Here is a 20,145-nt window from a genome sequence, read left to right as displayed (position 1 = left end):
TTTGATGTTAGCCAATTTAGATTTGACAAGAGCTATTTATGTATGAGGACAGTGTTGAGGGTTAAGATTCACAATTAATATGCTGGAAAGGAATTGGGAAAGCAGCAACAAGATTTTCTTTCTTCATTGTGAGATCATCTTTGTAGGTAGAGGAGGCAACACCCAAATCTCTAAAGTCAAATTCTAACTATCATTACCAAGCCCGTGTAGCTAGTCATAAAAAAATTCTAGAAATTATTGATCGAACCGAATTTGGTTAAATCGGAATTAATCATATGATAAGTATAAAACATTTATTGTATAATTAGTGTACAATTTAAAGATTGTGATTAGTTATACAACAAATATATTATACTTGCTATGTGATTGATTTAATTCGATCAAACTTGATTTGAATAAAACATATACTTAAGGTTTGAGCCCTCAATTTTCTCCATGGTTGCATTCGAAATGGAGAATGTTAATACCTACACGTTGGTGGCTTAATTGCAATTCGGATCCTATGATTATTAGGGGTTAGCATTTATGTTTAATTCGTAGAATATATATAATAGAGAGTAGTGTTAAGGATATTAATATTAAAAAAATGATAAATTATAGCCATCTTTTCCCAAGTTTGGTATAATTACCAATATTCCTTATTGTTTAAAAAATTATAAATATCTATTTAAATAAAAATAATTATATAGCTCCTAATTAAACAACGAAGGAGAAATTACTACTTTGTCTTTGTTGATTTATTTTATAACAAAACAGTGTTAAAAAAATTAAAGAAAAATCTGATGGTGGGTAAATTGAAAAAATACATAAGGCATTCGTCAATGAAAATAATTTGCAAAATTAAAAAATATTATATAAAACTATAATTCATCATCCAAAATGATGTTTTGTCTTTACCACAAAAATTGAATAGAAACCTATAAAGACTAAAGGGTAAAAGTCATTCTTAAACGAACATTAAAATTATAAAGGTATTTGTAATTTCTCAAATTAGAAGTAGTGTATCACACCTACTTAAGAAAAGACCTAAATAACCCCCTTTCCAAGACAAAATAACACTTGGACCCAGGATTCACATCCCCAGCTTCGGGTCGAGTCACTTGGTCCAACCCGTCACATCGACCGTATTGAAGCCCGCTCCAAGGACTTGAGATCTTGACCATACAGTGTCTGACAGTTCAAGGCTTAAAATGATGCCACATGAATCAAGCATGTACAGACATATGGTCCTATAAATACCCCCATGTTATTGTTTTTATGCTGAGACGTGTTTATTACTCGCTATCCCATTTAATGCTTGAGATCGATCGCTATTCACCATCTCAAACTTGAATTGACTTAGACATCAGAAGGTCATTGCTGGGGACCATCCCGGCTAGCCTAACGTGCTTTCCTCTTCTCAGGAACCACCAAACATTTGGAATAATCATTCAGGATTCCAAACCTCCATCTCTTGAAAAATCGTCCGTCCAATCTTGATCATAAACAACGATAAAATATTTATAATTCACAAACTTTAGAGGAAGTGCCTGCAATGTACTCTTAAAAAACTGCACAATTAGTACAAATTTCACCGAAAATTGTACAGCTTGCTGGAAAATTGTACAAAATGAAGAATTTGGATTCTCCGGAAAAGATGTTGGATGGGGCCTTTTGAAAATCCGAACAGTAAAAATTTTATACTGTCTATATATATAATATTCCACATACGCATGCATGAAGTGTCTCATCTTTAATATTTAAAAGTCCACATTAACAGTGTATGGTCGGAAGATCGGAAATTCCCAATCCAATGATCAATTTTCAGTAAGTTGTAATTTTCTAGAGAAATCGGTCCTAAATGTGCCCCTTTTATTTAATTGGTGCCATCAATCCAATCCCTATGTTTCATTCTTTTTTTTTTTCTTGGGTAAATATAAATATCATAAGCAAAAGAACTCGCATCATAATAGATTGATATTAAATAAGATAAATATTTATACATCTGGCGAGACTCGATAATTCCTTTCTTTTTTAGAAAGAAAAATACTTTCTATTTTGACAGGACCAAAATTATAACTAAGCATGCTCTATCGTGATGATTTTACTAAAATAATGGACCAAAATGCTCATCTGTCTTGATAAACAATTTTAGCATTATATCTCTATCTAATAGAGTAAATTACATCGACAAATTCTAAGTTTAGGTCTATTTACATAAATACTCCTTATATTTCTCATCCCATAATTCAGACGGTGTACACTTTTAATCACATTGCTTATAGAATTATTGAAAATATTCCTCTACCATTAAAAACTTTTCACTTTTTGTACTCCACTAACTTCATTATTAAATTGACGGAAAAATAAGGTGCAAGTCATGTGACCATTTTCCTCAATTCTAAAAAGATAACTACGATATGAGTTGCATGTGGCTTTTTTCCATCAATTTCCTAATGAAAACTAGCAGAAAAACTAAAAATAAGACATTTTACAAGTTATGGAGTTGTTTTAAAAAAAATTTGTGAGAAATAAAATCAAAAAATATAATAAGCCTAAGTTACGAGACAAAAAAAAAAAAAAAAAACACGACTTCCCACCTTAGAAGAACCAAAGAAAATTATCCACTGCCAAGTTGCTAGTCATGACCAGTTAAAATAAAATAACAAATATCATACATAAAAAGATTATAAAGGCAAAGAAAAATCTCCTACATTCATTGTTCCCATTCTACTTTTAATTATATGAAACAACAAATAATTTAGTTAGCTCCATATTTTCAAACACACACACATACATATATATGTATAATATTTGTGAATTAATTAAGGAACAACACATATATATTAGTGTTATATATATGTATAGATATTAAGATAAAAATAATTACATAATTACCTGATTAATTAATTGGAGAATGCAATTGTGAAATGGACAAAAGAAGAAAATTCAAAGTGGAGCACATTTCATGAGTTTATGACTGCAAACATCATGTCCACAACACTTTCCAAAGTTTAGTACATGAGCGAGCAATGGTGTGTAGTAAATTACTGACATGCATGCATGGAAAATCTCTCCTTTTCTCCTTTTCCTCAAACCACCATGCATCTCACACCATTATGAACTGTATTGTCAATAAATGGCAGTGCCCATTAATTTGGATAGAGCCAGCCACACATATCCAACTCATCACTAGCTAGTACTCGTGCAAAAATCTTACATGTGTGTGTGAAATCTTGCACTCAGCTCGATCTCATGTATGTGTGTGTGTGTGTGTATCATGCTATATTACTACTAATTTGTGCAACTACAGTGTTGCAATAAATCCCTTGGATGCTATATGTTTATCCAAAAATAAACAAGGCATGGATATATTCTCAGGTCCCAAGCAAAGATTTGGGCTGGAAGTGGACAACCTATGTATACGTATTGTCAAATTAAAATGATACTTGTGGATTTCAACCACATATAGTATATACATATATATATATATATATATATATATTACAAAAACAGTGCATAATCATGTGATTTTTTTTATTCATGATTACACAATTTAATATATTTAAACTCAAGTGCTAATTTAATATATAAATATTTTTAAATCAACGAACATATTCAGATGAAATAATAAAACAAGACACTACTGTTACAAATACACTGTATATACATTCATGTGAAATACTATTGAAAAAGGAAGTTCAAGAAATGAAATTTGGAAAATTTGAGGCGAAATGTGACTCCTTTGGCTGATTGAAAACTACTTTAGCTGGAGGAATTTATTTAGGATATTAATTTTACTTCCTTAAGTCTTTTAGTTCTAGTAGAATTAGGTAACTAGTTAGTATATATATGTGATGTAATTCACAATGTAGATATCTTTTGATCTCTCATTATGGGGGATATTCTCTGCGTTTTTCTATAATATTTTCTCTTCTTCTTTTATTTGTTCTCTCATTAGCATGCTAGACTAGTTCTTTTATTTCCGGTTAAAGACTTGGTGAATGTTTAATTTCGATGAATTGTGAGATCTAATTTATGCTTTCTACTTTCATTTATATTGGTATTTGTGTTGGTCTCTGTGCTTTTATTACAAATAATCTGATTTATGAATAATAGGTATTGTAATTCATTGTCAAGAATATTTGCCTAGACAATTGAAGTTGTAAATTTGTAATTATTTATTTAATTCAATAACTAGTGGTAACAAAATATAATTGATCATGTAGAAGTTTTCGATTATATTGTGGGGAATGCACAATCTAACTCAAATAAATTATTGTAGGAATTTATTGGTTAGAATTGTGTATTTCTTAATCCTTAATGTTGTTGGTAAATTAAATCTTGAGGACGTTCCAAGGTTATTTACTGACTAGGAATTTAGTCAACGGGCGTAAGAAAATGTGAGGTTGTTAAGTTGTACCAATAACCATAACCAATTTATCTATCATGAATGATTTTCGTCTTTGCATCTATGATTAACTGTAGAATTGAGCATAGTTCCATCTTTAAATTGAAATGTCTTTCTCATATTTATCCTCTCTCTTTCTCCTATTTAGCTTTAGATTTAGATTTTAAACAACCCCCCCTTTTTTCTACTCTTAAAAAGAATTAATTTGAAACCAATCTCTGTAAATTCAACCCTACTCATCACTTTCACAAGTTTTTAGTAGAAAAATATATCCGGTAGATTCGACACTCATTATTTATCATAATATTAAGAATTATAGCATTTCTTAATTTTACCTGATCAATCTCTCCATATTGATATTCTACCTCGAATCTTGATGTATTTTAGACATCTTACCGTATTTATTGTTGAATGAGCCAAGTATGTTCAAATCATTTATTGAAGTAGTGTGGTTGGAAGAAGTCCAAAAAATCGAGAGCGTGAAAATGACGGTAAGCGGTCAAATCAAGGTATGAAATTTATGAAAGTTTAATTTTATTTCATAAGCATGTTAGGCCTGAATAAGAACATGTGATAAAACTATTAAGCTTTTTTCTTAGTTACACTTACAAAAGGACTGGAATACCCCCCTCCCTTACCCCAGTTAAGCTAAAATATCTGAATAGGACTGAGATTTGCATATTATTTATCTGGTCAAGTCAGTCAACAAACCGAAATTAGGATCGTTGATCGCTCTGTCTTGAGAGCTTGAGATCATGCCACGTGCACCCATACAAGCATTTTATTACTTTTACACTAACATTATAAGATTTTCTTCCGATCTCACAGAGTAACCTAAGTATCAAAAACTTTTTTATGAAGATTACCCGACAAATCTAACGATCTTTTTAAATTCCAAACACCTGATCTGGACTATCCTCAAAATGACCTCGGTCCCTCGTCCGGATCAGTTACACTCAAAAATTATTTCAAAATTGTGTTACACATGCAAGTCCATGTAGAAAACTAGCACCGACAGTATAGAATAGGTTGTTTATTGAATTAAAGAAAAATAGTAAAAACGTGGTGGTATTAATAATTGACTTGGGGTGACATTTCGTTGAACCTTAAACAAAGAACTTCATGAGACGAACTCATAATACTATAGAAATAGTGATGGTTAGGTTCGATTCAGACAAAAGAGAAAGAACCGAATAAATGGGTATGGAGGGTTGGTCTTTCTTTGGTTCCATATCCAATAGGTTGTACCAAGAAAATCTTGGCAATGGAAAGAGTATCATGGCTGTCATTGTGCACGTGAAACATTGCTAGTTAGAAGACATTTGAAATTTTATTTGGTTGGACTTTAATTATCTGCACCACTTGAAGCACAACTGTGCAAAAAGAGAAAAGAGTAAATAATGTTGTAACTAATTTATATGTATTAATTAAGCAATAAGAATTTATGATTTGTCACTATGGAGACTGAGTTTTTTAATTTTAATAGTTATAACTAATTAGTAAATTACAACGAGCTCTTCAAAAGTTTGTTGTATAATTATAAAAACTCTCTCATTGTTTGAAAAATTACCAATACTCTCTGATTTTAATGATCGTCTAACATTTAGTCCCATCCGTTAGTCTTCATTTGCTTTTTATTCATTTTTTATGATGAACTGACAGAATATTCTCGTAGACTATAAATTATAATTTTATTTATTATTAGAATATTTTGAAAATTTTACGACTAAATAATTATTTTACAATTATAAAAATTTCCATCTACCTTGCCCGATATGTTTTCAAATTTTTCATCGAAAAGAAAAAAAACACCAATACAATAAAAATAAAATTGACAATTCTGAGCTTCCATCTAAGAATTACATAATTTCATAAAATATTAAAAAAATATCATCCATAATTTTTTAAAAAATAAGCGGGTATTTATAATTATGTCAAATTTCAAAGATGCTCCATGTAGTTCACCTAATTATTTTGTAAAAGTTATCATTGGTTAGTAAAAATTAGCAACAAAGAAGATGTTGAACAAAAATTATAAAAACACAACTAATTTGTGAAACATAAATAGTGGCAACCAATATTGTGGTGTCACTATAAACGTATCACCAATTGTCCATAGTGATAATTTTATACACAAGTTTTATCGTTAATGATTATAGTGTGACGTATCAAGATTCTTATAACTTGATATATATACTTCATAACAATTTTAAGATTGTCACTTGATTTTTTCACCAATATTTTATGTGAATGTATTATGAATCAATCCATAATGCTCGACTCAATGGAGATTAGGTCTAATATACCTATTGTGCTGGTGGCGTAATTGTAACGAGACACTATTCTGAAACGAGAAATAAAATAATAATAATAATAATAATAATCTTACAAAAACACCTTTCAACTTGCTAAAACTTAACAAATTCACAAATCTCAAAATATAAATATAAAATTATGATATATAATTAATAAACTCATAGTTATAATTTATTTTACCTCTTTAACCTCACTCAGCCTTTCTTTCTTCTTACGGACTTCTCTTTTTCTTCTCTCATCACAGCATATTTGTTTATTTTTCACAATTCTATATCACACTATAAATTTTTTTATATACTCGCAAATATCGCATGTGACGATGACCATAATTACAAAAAAGAATACTTAAACAAGTGGACGTGGGTGCATCTTATTTTTGGTGGGTCATAAAGGTAGCTTCCGACTTAGTTAAAATCTTTCAATATGTTTGGTTTTATTTGTTAGAATCATTTTCACAATCCAAGTTAGGTCATAAAGTTAGCACCCAACCTAATTAAAATCTTTCACTATATGTGTTGGGTTTCTATTGTCAATAAAATATTCTCACTTTCTTATATAATGTTTTTTCTCAAAATATATACTATTAAAACACATAATCATAACTATATTTATATTTAATTATTATTTATATTCTTATATAATTCTAGTACGTTTTTAATTTAACTATTTCTTAAAAAAATATCTCCCACAATTCCTTCATATTTAAACAAAAATGACTTCCTCAACTAGGAGCGACCATGCATCAGAAGGAATATGACTTGTCATAGTCAGAAGTAAAAAAATTATAATGAATATTAATTAACCATAATTGCATAAAGATTATTAATCGTTGTTTTTGTAAGTAGTGTCAAATTATTTGGCATAATAAAAAATTATGATAAATATTTTAGCCATAGCTAAAATTATAACAAATTTGGAATGATCGTGGTCAAAATCTAAAATTTATATTAATTTTGTTTGACTGTAATAAGTCGTTCTATAAAATGCCTAATCCTATGCTCGTTTTGTTAAAGGAAATGTTAAATATGTTGATTAAATTTGGTTTACACTAAAAGAAATTTAATTTCTAATCATGATTAATTATCATGATTAAAAATAAATAAATCTAGCAAATAGTCATTGACTCTGGTCACGCAACAGTTGTTGGGCGTGATTTTTATGAATATGACTAAAATATTTATCATGAGTAAAAACTAGGACAAAAGTATTTCCAATGGTTCATAACCATGGCAAGAACATAGTTTTCATGGTGGATATATAATTTAAATTTTTGTATTAATTTTATTTTATTATAATTAATAATAATTATTTACCACGATTTAATCCATAATAAGTAAAATTGAAGTAAAATATAGCTATCTCTCATGAGATGTGACATAATTGTAAATATTCCCTTATTGTTTGAAAATTACAAATACTCCTCAAAATAAAAAATAATTATGTAGTTACAGATGGTGAGGTAAAAATTGCTACTTTACCTTATGATTTTTTTTTTTTAAAAATAAGTATTTGAAAAATAAAAAAATATTATTAGGGTGGGTTAAGTAAATGATTCATTAAGAATATTAATTTATAAACATATTTTATAAAATTATAATAAATCATTCAAAAGGGTATTTTAGATATTTTATCATAAAAATTAAATAAAAACCTAACAGAATAGAATGAGTTTATTGTTACACGAATATAAAAATCAGAAAAGTATTTTTAATTTTTAAATAATAATAAAATATTTATAATCATACGAAATATTTGAAATTCATACATAAAATTGAAGTGAATTGCAAATTTTCTTTTAGTTCAAACAGTATTTTTTTTAATGAGTAGATAGATATATAGATAGTGCATATCTTTATGGGGATGAGATGATGGAGAGGTGTAGCCCACAAAAGCTCATCAGTGATTCAGAAACAGTCCCATCACTCACACACAGCATCAAAATCTATTCACAAGATTTTTCACATTAATGCACATGCCATCCTCTTCCTTCTCATGTCCAACAAAAGCAACCTAAGTACAAAAATAGCTTAGACACACTACCACAAATCTTTCCATACTTCCACACAATCTCCACATACACACCTCTTCTTGTTTTGTATACATAATAGGATTATATATATTTTTTGTTATCGTAATTTAGATTAATTCATATTTTCGTCTTTTAATTTTTTTCAGAGTAGCATTTGATTCTACGTACTTTTACGTTTTGCGATTTCAATTATTCTGTTTGTCGAAGTTCAATTTCATTGACCAGAAGAGTGAATTAAAAAAAAAGAAAAGGATTGAAATGGCAAAAATTTAAAAAAAAAAAAAGTACAAGATCAAAATTTTACCCGAAAAAGTCAAAGGATAAAAATGCTGGTAGAAATGAATTAATAGGAACAAAAGCCCAATTTTAAAATATCACATGAAAGACATATGTACTTTTCAAGCGAAAACAAAACTAAAATCACCAATATTTTAAAAATATTTATAGGAGCAAATAAACTATTTTAAAAAATTAGATGACGAAAACGTTAAATAACTTATATATTCAAATATGTATATGTATATATATATATACGCAAAATGGTGCAAAAATAAAGAATCTACGTATATAACTATAGATACAGTAAAACAGGAAAGAAAGCATTGCAATAAAATATAATATTCATGATAAGGTATCTAGTATATTTTTAGTTTTATCACTAAATGTATATACAGATATATATATATATATATATTGATAGTAATTTTGATTTTTGTCATGATATAATTATTAATAATAAAAATTATATATGAAGTTATTACTATAAAAAATAGTAACATATCTATAATGATAATTTACTATAGTACAAAGTATATTGACAATAAATATTTATTATCACTACATCTTACGTTATTGTATATGTGTCACAAATTATATACACAACTAATTATCACATATTAAAAAAATGAAATTCATTATCAAAATTCTTGTCATTAAATATATATTATTAGTATCAAAATTACCACTTAATTTGTTTTATCACTAATCTTCTCCTTTTTATAATAAAACTTAAATATATGTATATATTAGAACACATAATTTCTTCCTTATTCATAATTACTCGAGTTTCTTACTAAAACAAGTGGTTTTTTATTGTTTTTAGTGAACGTCCACATCAACATTTAAATTGTCATTTTTTTTTTTACTAAATAAATTATAATAACACATCTCAATTCATTAAATAATATTTTAATTCAATCAATACATTAAAATGACTAATAATAATAAATAAATTACAATAACTCACAAAAAATAAATACTCACACATTCGATGGAACTCAAATCCATGATCTTGAATTAATTTACAAAACTTTAATATGAACCTTAATCACTAAATTAGAATATTATTGATGAATTGTCATAATTGAAAATTACTAAAATGACGTGGCAATCTTGTCCATACGACAATTTTTGTCACTATCAATAGTAATTGAACACTAACTTTTGTCACTACTAAACTTGTTCATTATGATCATATATTATCATTTAGTACATAAATAAATATATGGCAACACTTAGTACATAAATCAGTGATAACTTTTGGTGGATACCTCATATTTCGATAAAATTTGTGTTTCAAGCAGATTTTGTTATTAATATACTATTTTATTTTAAAATTACAAGGCTTAACCATAAAATTGAAAATCAAACAAACAAAAATTATCACTATTTAAGTTACACAACCAAAATTACAATTTTTCAGCATTTAATATTACTACAAAGAAAATGGTTTAATAGTTGCGGAAAAAATCAGCATGGAGCTATCTAATAAGTAAAAATCTTCGTACTAATTTATATTGTTTAATGCAAAATATGTATTTACTTGCTAATAAATTTAGCAACAAATTGTTTAAAATATATACTAAATCATGTAGGTTAGCCATGAAAATTTTACTTGCTAATTAACTCGAAATTGATTTTAACACTAAATTTTTGGAGCTATTGAGTCATTTTATTATAGTGTATTCTACCATAAATGTTCTGCTCCCTTGTAATGTAAAATTTGTATTATCTTCTGTTATACAATTATCCGGTATACATCTCAAAAGAATTAATTATAATTTACCCGAATATGATATGTGAAATAAGTAAAAATTCCCTTGTAAAAAGAGAATGAGCAAGTTATCTCCATGTGTTTTGAAAAATAATGCAAATTACTTCTCATCAGCCATTTAGATAGGGAATAATTTGCTTTATTTTACAAAACACGAGGGATAATTTGATTTTTTTTTTTTAATTCATTTTCATATCATAAAGGGTAACTTGCATTTTTTTCCTATCTCACAATTATGCTTCTTCTTCGATTATGCGAACATTCTTAATCGAAGGTAGACCAAACCGACATGAACTTAGTACCTCATAATTTAAAGTTTTACTTTTACTACTAAACTAAAACGACAACTTTCATATTATTATTTCATATATTGACAGTAGCTAATATTTTCTTTCTTGTAGTATTATCTGATATCTTATCTCATGTGAAGGGTGTAAGCTTTGACCAATTTATAAAAATAGTAAATATACAACATACGAGTAATAAGTATTTCTTGTCCGCGAGTTGTTGTAATCAAATTGTACGTCATGTTCAAAAGTGTTAGTCGAAAAAAACAGGGTATTAGAGACTAAAAATTAGGGACGGAAAAATATTTGATTTTAATTTTGATAAGGTTGAGACAAATTTAATGTGGGGAAACAATTTTTTTAAATTATTAAATAAAATTTAACCATGGACCTTCAGCTACAAAGTACGGCGATGAAATTTTCTACGGCTATTTATTTTAAAATTTTCTACAATTATTTATTTTTAGCGACGGTATAAATTATTGTTTTAGAGACAAAAGTTTCCATCTCTAAATCCTGATTTTCGTGTAGTGATGCATGATCCACGTAATAAGAATAATTAAGTATGTGTAATATTTTTGAGAATTTTCAGAAAGTTTAATTGATTTGTTTTTCATGTTAGTGAAAAATGAATGTAATAAGGTAAAGTACCTTAAACAGAAAATCAGACAGACATTTGTGACACTATTTATTATTTATGCAAGAGGTAATAAAAAAAAATAGGAACTCACAAAACGCAAATGTCTACAAACAGAAAACGTACTACAATGTGTGGAAATTTTAATTTGGACTGTTTGACCAGATTTGAACTGTCAAGTGTAATATATTTGTCGTTCATATACTTTATGTATAATTAAAAAAAATATAATTAAAATTAAATTGAATTTAAATAAAAGATTCTTTATAACGTGATTGAAACACATGTTGAATTCATAGGAACACAAAGGAAAAATCCAATAAAGCTATATCTTTTGAGTACAAATATGTAAAATCTTGATGCCCCACTACCCAATCTTGAACTTTGTCATCTTGTAATTAGGTCCTACATCGTTAAAAGACATGTGATTAATAATAATAATAGTAATAATTTTTGTTTTCTAACACAAAAAACAATTGCATAATAAAGTAATTACCTTAAAAAAATCACATAATAATGTAATTATACAAGTAACGGGATATATTTGACTTAATAATACAAAAACTTAGAAGTTTGAGCATCCATTTTACCATGTTTGATGTGTGTATTTTATCTATATCTATACTATTTATTATGTGTGAGGAGGTTAGAGTTATTAAGTCTTTTTTTTTAAAAAAAAAGATATTATAATAAAAAAAATTAAAATGATGTGGATGAAAAAATTTTAAAAACATTATAAAAAAATAATAATCCACTTAGTCCATAAAAAATTCATAAAATTTTAAAAAATAAATAAAATTACAATTCTTAGTCTACAAGGGCATTTTAGTCAATACACCATATAAAATAGACGAAAACCTAACGAAGAGTAAGGAATTGGGCATTGTCAATTAGACGGTCGTGAAAATCACGGATGTTATAATAATATAATACTGTTATAATAATACTATTATGATTTATTAACTTAATGTGAGAAGAGCTACCAAGTAAAAGGGCTACGAAGTGGGAGTGTACGAGGAGAACACAAAACATCTATGGCCTGAGAGAAAGCTAGAAGTATATGACCTGAGCAAACACAAAAACATCTACTACCTGAGGGAGAACAAAACATCTTCGGCCTAAGGAAGAATTAGAGGCATACGAACTGAAGTGAGAACGAGAAACCTATGACCTCAGTAAAAGCAAAAATTTACGACCTAAGGAACGTGATCAAGTGGAGAAGGTCTTACAAACAGAAGTCTACAGAGAAGCAGGAGTCTACAACTTGGAGAAAAGCAAGAGTAGCTCACCAACACCACCAAAAGAAGATCTCTCTTGAAGATTTGCATACGAGCTGCTCGCTCCAAGCCCGTCTATAAATAGCTCACCAACACCACCAAAAGGAAGGAGAGGAGAAAAACACTAAGCAAATAAGAAAAGAAAGCAAGACCTGTAAAAGAAGAAAGAAACATTTTTTCATCACCATTTTTCCTTGAGAAACCATTTTTTGTAACATCAATAAGGTATTGATAATTTGTCAATAATAAAATAATATTTATAATTATACCAAATCTCAAAAATTCTTGTTGTAATTTACTCTTCATAAAAACCAACTACATTGTCCCAAACTAGAAGAATATAGCTTCAATTAGCGTAGCATTCCAAACTAAAAAAATGTATTTTTTTTTGTACAAATACGAAAAAAATCATAATAGCTTGTAATTAAGATATTTTATTTCAAAGTATTCTTGCAACTCATATACTATAATATATAGAATTAATTACATTTAAACTCCCTCTAAAAATATAAAATTATATTTTTTAAAAAAAATTATAATTATATTTACACCCTTTTAGAAAATTTAGAATTGACGCTTGACTTTCTTTCATTAGGAATTGGACGAAAAATGCTAACGTCAACAAAAGAATTATATAATTTACTAATTTTGACAATCAAAGGAATAATTGGAACAAAGGTACCGAACAATGCCATGCACTTTACCCTTGAATTAATTATACTTCATCTGAATCCTCCGGGTGGATTTCCATTAGAAATTTATGAATGCAATCGTCAATACATAATACAAACCTATCATTAAGATTCCTTAGTGGGGCTGCTACGTTCATCAACTTTTATAACATTAAGTATTCATTATAAATTTGTGAAAAAAAAAAAATTGCATAGTATTTTAATCTTGAATTTTTAGCACATATTTTTCAATGTGTTTATTGATGATTCAGCTATTAAAATTTTTAATTCAAGAATTATGATGAAAAGTGAATGAAAACACAAACAAACAGGCACACAGTGTAACTTGGATAAGGCTTAAATAGCAAATAAACATCACATATAGCAGTGAAATCTCAACTTCACAAATCAGCCGACACGATGACTTGCAAGTTCAAACCAAGTGTTTTTGTTTTTAATTCATTTAAGTCATTCAGTATTTAATAAGATTGATTACATTCAAACAAGAAACTATGATAACGGCAGACATACGCGGATATTGTGGGACTCAAACCCACAACCATACCAATTGAGTAAGTTGGACGAAGTTGTGGTGATCTAAAATCAAAATGTTACCAAGTTAGTGGTTACTCAATGAGGATTGAGCTAAGAGAAGTGCTAATTCACTTTAATTAACAAAACATTAAAAGAAGAAACAATGATATCGCAATAGCAAGTCATAGAATGTAGCATGATGAATATGAGGTGCAACAACTTACATTGAAGTCTAGCAGTTTAACACATACCCGGAGCAATTTCAATCAGCAAATTAAGATCAAAATCTGGGGATAGCACTGTATGTCACAAGACATTCGCTTAAAACTTTGCAGAGGCAACTCCCACCACTGGAAAAAAACCTACTTGATCTTTAACCCCTGAAAGTTGCAACATTAAAGAGCTATTTTGTACTAATTAACATATAAAAAGAAGCAAAATGCACACAAATTCAGAATACGATGCAATCGTAGATGTAGCCTTTCACAGTAGTGATGCATTTCCGCTTGTTTGGGATCGTCTTTTCAATAATAACTTGCAGCTTCTCCTACAAAATCATCGTTTCCGCTTGTTACTTCAACCAGTATGCTAAGTTTGTTAATCTCAACGGTTACATGCTTACAAGCCGAAAAAGCCTAATTATACTTTATCAATTCAATGATCTCAACTGCGCCTGGTACTATCTTGAATTTCTACATCCAGCTTAAATACAGCTGAGACCGGAATGGGGAAGTCAAGTTTGGGCACAACTCACAAATTTCGTGCTTCAGTGATAGCTTGAAATCATGAGCAGAGGAAGACCATGAGTTATACATGCTTTGGTAGCTTGCAATCCTATAAGACATAGGCTACACCAATTTATCATGAGCTGCTCACAGATGCCATAGGCCCGACAGGCATAATAGTCCTCAACTTCTCAACAACTCAAAATAGAGCCATATCATCTTTAGCAAAAATCCAGGAGGTAATTGCCAGGACAAGAAGGCTAGAACTTCTATTAATCCGTGTGTTGCAGGGTCCTGTAAGGATCCCACAAAATCACATTGTGGAGGTACATCTTCTTAACTATTGTACATGTGATAAACTGCTGGTGCAGATACAGGCAACACCAATAGTGGATGTGCCAAATCCCAGAATTTATGGACTATGGTTAAAATAAAGTCCATACATGATATCCTATCTCCTAGAGAATGTGCGGAACTTGAAGCTGATCGGAGGGGTGCGCTCAGTCTAACTTCTAAGGCGGATCCAAGGAGATAATAATTCATAGTGTTCCTGATTTCAATCCCCGTGAATAATTCTCAATACTTATTTCATTGTGTTGACAAGAATTTGTAAAAGAAAAGGTACAAATTAAGGCCACTTCTCTTGCTACTCAAATCAAATCCTGGTTATATTCCTACAGGTACAATGTTTTCAAAGAACTAGAAGTGATCTATATAGCGACATGACATGCAAAGATTCTTCCGGAAAAAAATGAATACACAGTTTCAGCAGAGTTCCGTATCCATTTAATTCTAACAAAGAACGAAAGAAAGTCTTTTTCCACCTAAAAAGCCTTGGTTAAAGCAAGGGGCTACCCACTTGATCAATAATGTTCAACTTACTCTGTAGATAAAACCACAGAAGGTGAGGTGAACAACATCAATTGCAAGTCCCACCACAAGCCACACAGCATGCAGGCGTAGGCAACCGAATTACCCTCCTCTTTCTATTCGTACAGACAGAAAAATGATGGAGAGGCAACCTCATTACATGAAGGTTGTATAAAGCTTCTCTTAACAGCAGACTACACAAAATCTTATATTATTCGGGTGCAAAATCCTCATGAATTAGATTGAACATCTTCTGGATACTAAAAATCAACTAAATTCAAACACTTGTTTCATGACTCTCTACTATGCTGTAAAGAATTCCAAAATATAACTGGGCATCGGATTATCATATGTGGTGGTCGACCCCCAACATTAGCAGCAAAAGTAAGTCAACTACTACGGATAAATACATCAAAAGAGAAAACATTAAACACAAACCAGAAATTCCAAACGCGCACACACACACACACCAAGCATGTACATATGTGAGGGTGTGGATACATACATATACCCATCCACGTACTTTATGTGTGTCCGTGATATATATACCATGGGAGACAGAAGTGGACCGGAGGTGTTCGGATAGTTTATCAGCGTCTACGTACGTCACCAGCCTCTTAAAATCAACCACCAATTCAGAGTTAGGAAATCAGATCAGAAATATTTCCACAATAAATTATCAGCTGGCAGTAGTTTTGGGGAACTTTTGAGAAGATCCGCGTAAACATGAGGCGCATTATTGATCAACCAGGGCTTGCATTTCTCAAAATCGGGTCCAAACTCACAGTACTCAGCGGGTAACCCACAAACGTCGCAGTATAAACCCCGAACCGGTCGGGGCTTCTCTGCCGTTACTGACGAACTCGCTCTCTCTTCCTCTCTTGCCGGTTCGGAAAAGTTTCCTGTGTTCGGAATATAGTTAAGTCGTAGAGATTGCAGTTCTAGTCTAATTAAAACAAGCCCGAAACAGACTAAATTTTGAACTATTTAAAAAATAAAAGAATTTCGACCCAAAAATATCCTAACATCCTAACAATAATTTATACTATTATAAAAAAAAATATTTTATGGCATCAATTTTTGAATACTTAAATTTACCCTTTATTTCATTTATTCCCTTTGAAAATTTTGGTCAGATTAATAATTTCAATATTTTTTAATAATCTTATAATATATTTTTTTTTCTCTTAACTATACCCAATACTCCACATTTCTCTCTCAACTTAGTTCTCCATATTCATTACAATTTATAATTATAATTTGTTCTTTTTTCTTATCATCTTACACCAAAATTCTTTTTATATGTTTGCAGGAACCGTATGTGTGACGGTAACTAGCTTGTTAAATATGAGGCCCGGAAGACAACTATAAAAAGTATGAAACTTAATTGAAGTCAATTGAAAATAAAAAAGTTCAAGGACTAACGTCCATCAGTAATCGAAATGAGAATTTTGTGACTAACAGTGGCCCCTCAACCAAGGATTGGGTTCTCCTCGAGAAGATGATCGAAACAATAGGTGAATCACGTTGCAACTCCTTTCAGATCAAAAGTTATGATCGTTTGAAGTTCCATCTTCAAACCACGCAATCAAGGCACTTCGCTTTCGACTTCCGTCCCAATGCTCTTAAAATATATCCATCCTTTATTCCATACCACAAACATTAAGAAAATAATTATAGAAATCAGTATTACATAACGTACTTATAACTAATTAATAATTACTATCAATATTTATTATTAAAATAGAACAACATTCATATGTTGACAGGACTATCATGATAACCTTATAATTACTTACCGAGTTTCAGCTTCGGTCATTTAAGTTATACCTCATTGTCGCAACTGGCATGAAATCGTGTCTTCACCAAGCTCATGGAATTGCCCAAGCTCACAAACTTAATAAGAAAATTAAGAATACAAAATTCAATTCGTATTTCTGGTACTATTGATGACTTCAATCTATATATATGTTACTTAATTGTAGCTATGACTTAATTTCTACCATTTGATATTCAGTCAATAGGAGCATACATAACTATTCCCACACAACTCCTTAAATGCTTCTCCTGCATATCTAATTCTTGTTAGAATATTATTATCCCCATAATTCAAAATTTCATCTCTGTTTTACCATACCCCTCTCAATTTTCTTCAAGCTTAAATAGTATTATTCCTAATTATTACTGTTTCCACCACCCACTCCCTTTCAAAAAGTTAGCAGCCCTCTTGGTTTGAACGCAAATTTCTTCCATGCAAGTGTCATTTATTATTGGTCATTTTTCATGAACTATACATCCATCACATTATAAATATATTACACTTGTTATATAATTAATTTAAACTTAGATTAAAATTTCTCCATATGCATTTTACATGAAAATTGCATTTATTTCTCTAGAGTGCATGTCTTTATGGCCAGACATTCAAGAATTAAATTAAATTAATTAGCTGCAATTATTACAATGACGCTGTCTCCGCGAAGGAAATCAAGAAAAGAGAAAACCAGGATTCCTTTACAGCACAACGCAATCTGTCCATACATATAAAAATCAATTCTCCGCAGAAGAGAAGAAAAACGTACGTGGCAGAAAATGAATGGGGAGTTTGATATGCCGGCCGGCGCTTGCGCTGCGTGCAGGTACCAGCGCAAGAGGTGCGACGAGAGCTGCGTTCTCGGGCGGTACTTTCCGCTGGAAAGGGCTGAGGATTTCGAGAACGTGCAGAGGCTGTTTGGGATTCAGAACGCCGTGAAGATACTCAACTCGGTGGCGGAGAATGAGCGGGAGAAGACTGTGGAAAGCCTTATTCTGGAGGCGAGAATGAGGAGGGAGAATCCAGTGCACGGCCCCATCGAGGTGGAGATGAGGCTGCGGGCCGAGATGGAGAAGGTGAAGAAAGAGCTGGACATGGTCAAGAAAGAACTGAAGTTCTTCAAGGGAGATGATGATCATGATCATCATCAACCTGGTTCTTCTACTGTTTGATGAATGGTTTATCAGTACAAATCTCTATTTTTGTGTGAGTGTTGATGTTTGTTTGAACATTGGATCTGCATATGTTTTGCAGCAAATGGATCATGGAAATGTGTGTAGAATCTGTTGTTGAATATTTTATGGCGTATTCTTGATTTGATTGAGTAAAATTTTGTACTTTACTTTCTATAATTGGTCGTATCTTGTTTTCCAGAATTTGCTTGTCTATTTTTTTTTTTTTTTTGGGCAAAATTATTAAGAGTGTCAAGAATCTCAAATCCCGAATGATCATGAATAGGACCCACAAACGGATCAAGCATATAAAAACTATATACAACGTTTCCGGATTCAAAGTCTAGATTGTTATTAAGAATAACATTTAATTATGTTAGTCCGTTGTGCATACTTTTTTGTCAAATTAATTTAACAATTCAAGAACGTTTACGAATCGTTTCATAAAAATTTTTATTTTATAAAATTCTTATTCAAAATAAATCTGAACTTTAACGTGGTGACCCCACTCAAACTTCACTAAACTACCAAAACGTCTTTTAATATAATGTAAATAACTAAATTCTATTAGGATCATAACATCTTTTATTCAGGCTATTATAACTCAGTTCTAAATTGTTGACATTATAAATTACGACCGTTTAAAGTCAACGGATTTCAATAAATTTTAATATTTGATGATAATTAATACACAACCCCAAATGCCAGGTATAGTACCACAATTGCTGTAGATAGTCGAGTAGTTCTGTGTCAAATCCTTTCAGATTCCATTTTCATTTATTATAAACATTACTTCGATGTTTCTACATTTCTGTGTCCTTTTATTGCCAAATATTTTCTGGCTTGTAGTATCTCAAAATTGTTGTTTAGCTATTTTGAGATAATAAAGTACGGTTATATCTTGATAGACAAATTATTAATAGATTAACACAATTCGTACAAGATAATATTATCTTGACAGTTGGAAAAAGTGTTTTGACGTCCCACAAGTTAGTTTCATTGCAATTTGGTCCAATTGTTTATGAACTTGCCACATTGCATCTCAAAAGTTCCAAAAAACTTGCAATTTCAATCTCAAGCTTTAATTCCGTTAAATTTCTTACGGGAACAACACGTGTATGATACGATCTCTGTTATTGAAGAGAATTAAGGTTGTTTCCTATCAGAAATCTAACGGTATTAAGACTTGAAATAAGTTACAAATCGATTTTTTTATATTATAAAATGCTATATTGTGGTGAGTTAAAATATAACGGAACTAAAATTATAAATGAAATAACTTTTAGGATGTAATATGCAATTTTTCCCAACAAGTTTAACTCTTACCTACACTTATGTGGATATACCATTCAAGCACACTTCATTTTTACC

At 30.0% G+C, this 20,145-nt stretch overlaps 1 protein-coding gene and 1 long non-coding RNA gene across 4 annotated transcripts; one reads left to right on the top strand and one right to left on the bottom strand.

The window, feature by feature from the left end:
• Nucleotides 1–11,959: 11,959 nt before the first annotated feature.
• Nucleotides 11,960–16,738, bottom strand: LOC110012799 (uncharacterized). 3 transcript variants are annotated; one of them, XR_016062786.1, is made up of 4 exons: nucleotides 16,295–16,738; nucleotides 14,446–14,741; nucleotides 13,002–13,141; nucleotides 11,960–12,117 (listed from the first exon to the last, which is right to left on the bottom strand). It is a non-coding gene; the product is annotated as an uncharacterized LOC110012799 (long non-coding RNA). The 3 variants fall into 3 exon arrangements; XR_016062787.1 differs by having other exon boundaries at nucleotides 14,446–14,574; XR_002287979.2 differs by having other exon boundaries at nucleotides 14,446–16,738.
• A 1,643-nt stretch (nucleotides 16,739–18,381) lies between these two features.
• LOC105173821 (LOB domain-containing protein 22-like) lies at nucleotides 18,382–18,954 on the top strand. The gene has a single exon (XM_011095702.2). The coding sequence runs from the start codon at nucleotides 18,382–18,384 to the stop codon at nucleotides 18,772–18,774; it is 393 nt and encodes a 130-aa protein (XP_011094004.1). The 3' UTR covers nucleotides 18,775–18,954.
• The last annotated feature ends 1,191 nt before the right edge of the window (nucleotides 18,955–20,145 follow it).

The sequence above is a fragment of the Sesamum indicum genome, linkage group LG11, assembly GCF_026168435.1.
Source record: "Sesamum indicum cultivar Baizhima isolate 11 linkage group LG11, ASM2616843v1, whole genome shotgun sequence".
In the NCBI taxonomy this organism is placed as follows: domain Eukaryota; kingdom Viridiplantae; phylum Streptophyta; class Magnoliopsida; order Lamiales; family Pedaliaceae; genus Sesamum; species Sesamum indicum.
Note: the sequence above shows the minus strand (reverse complement) of the source record. Positions and strands in the feature narration are given on the sequence as shown.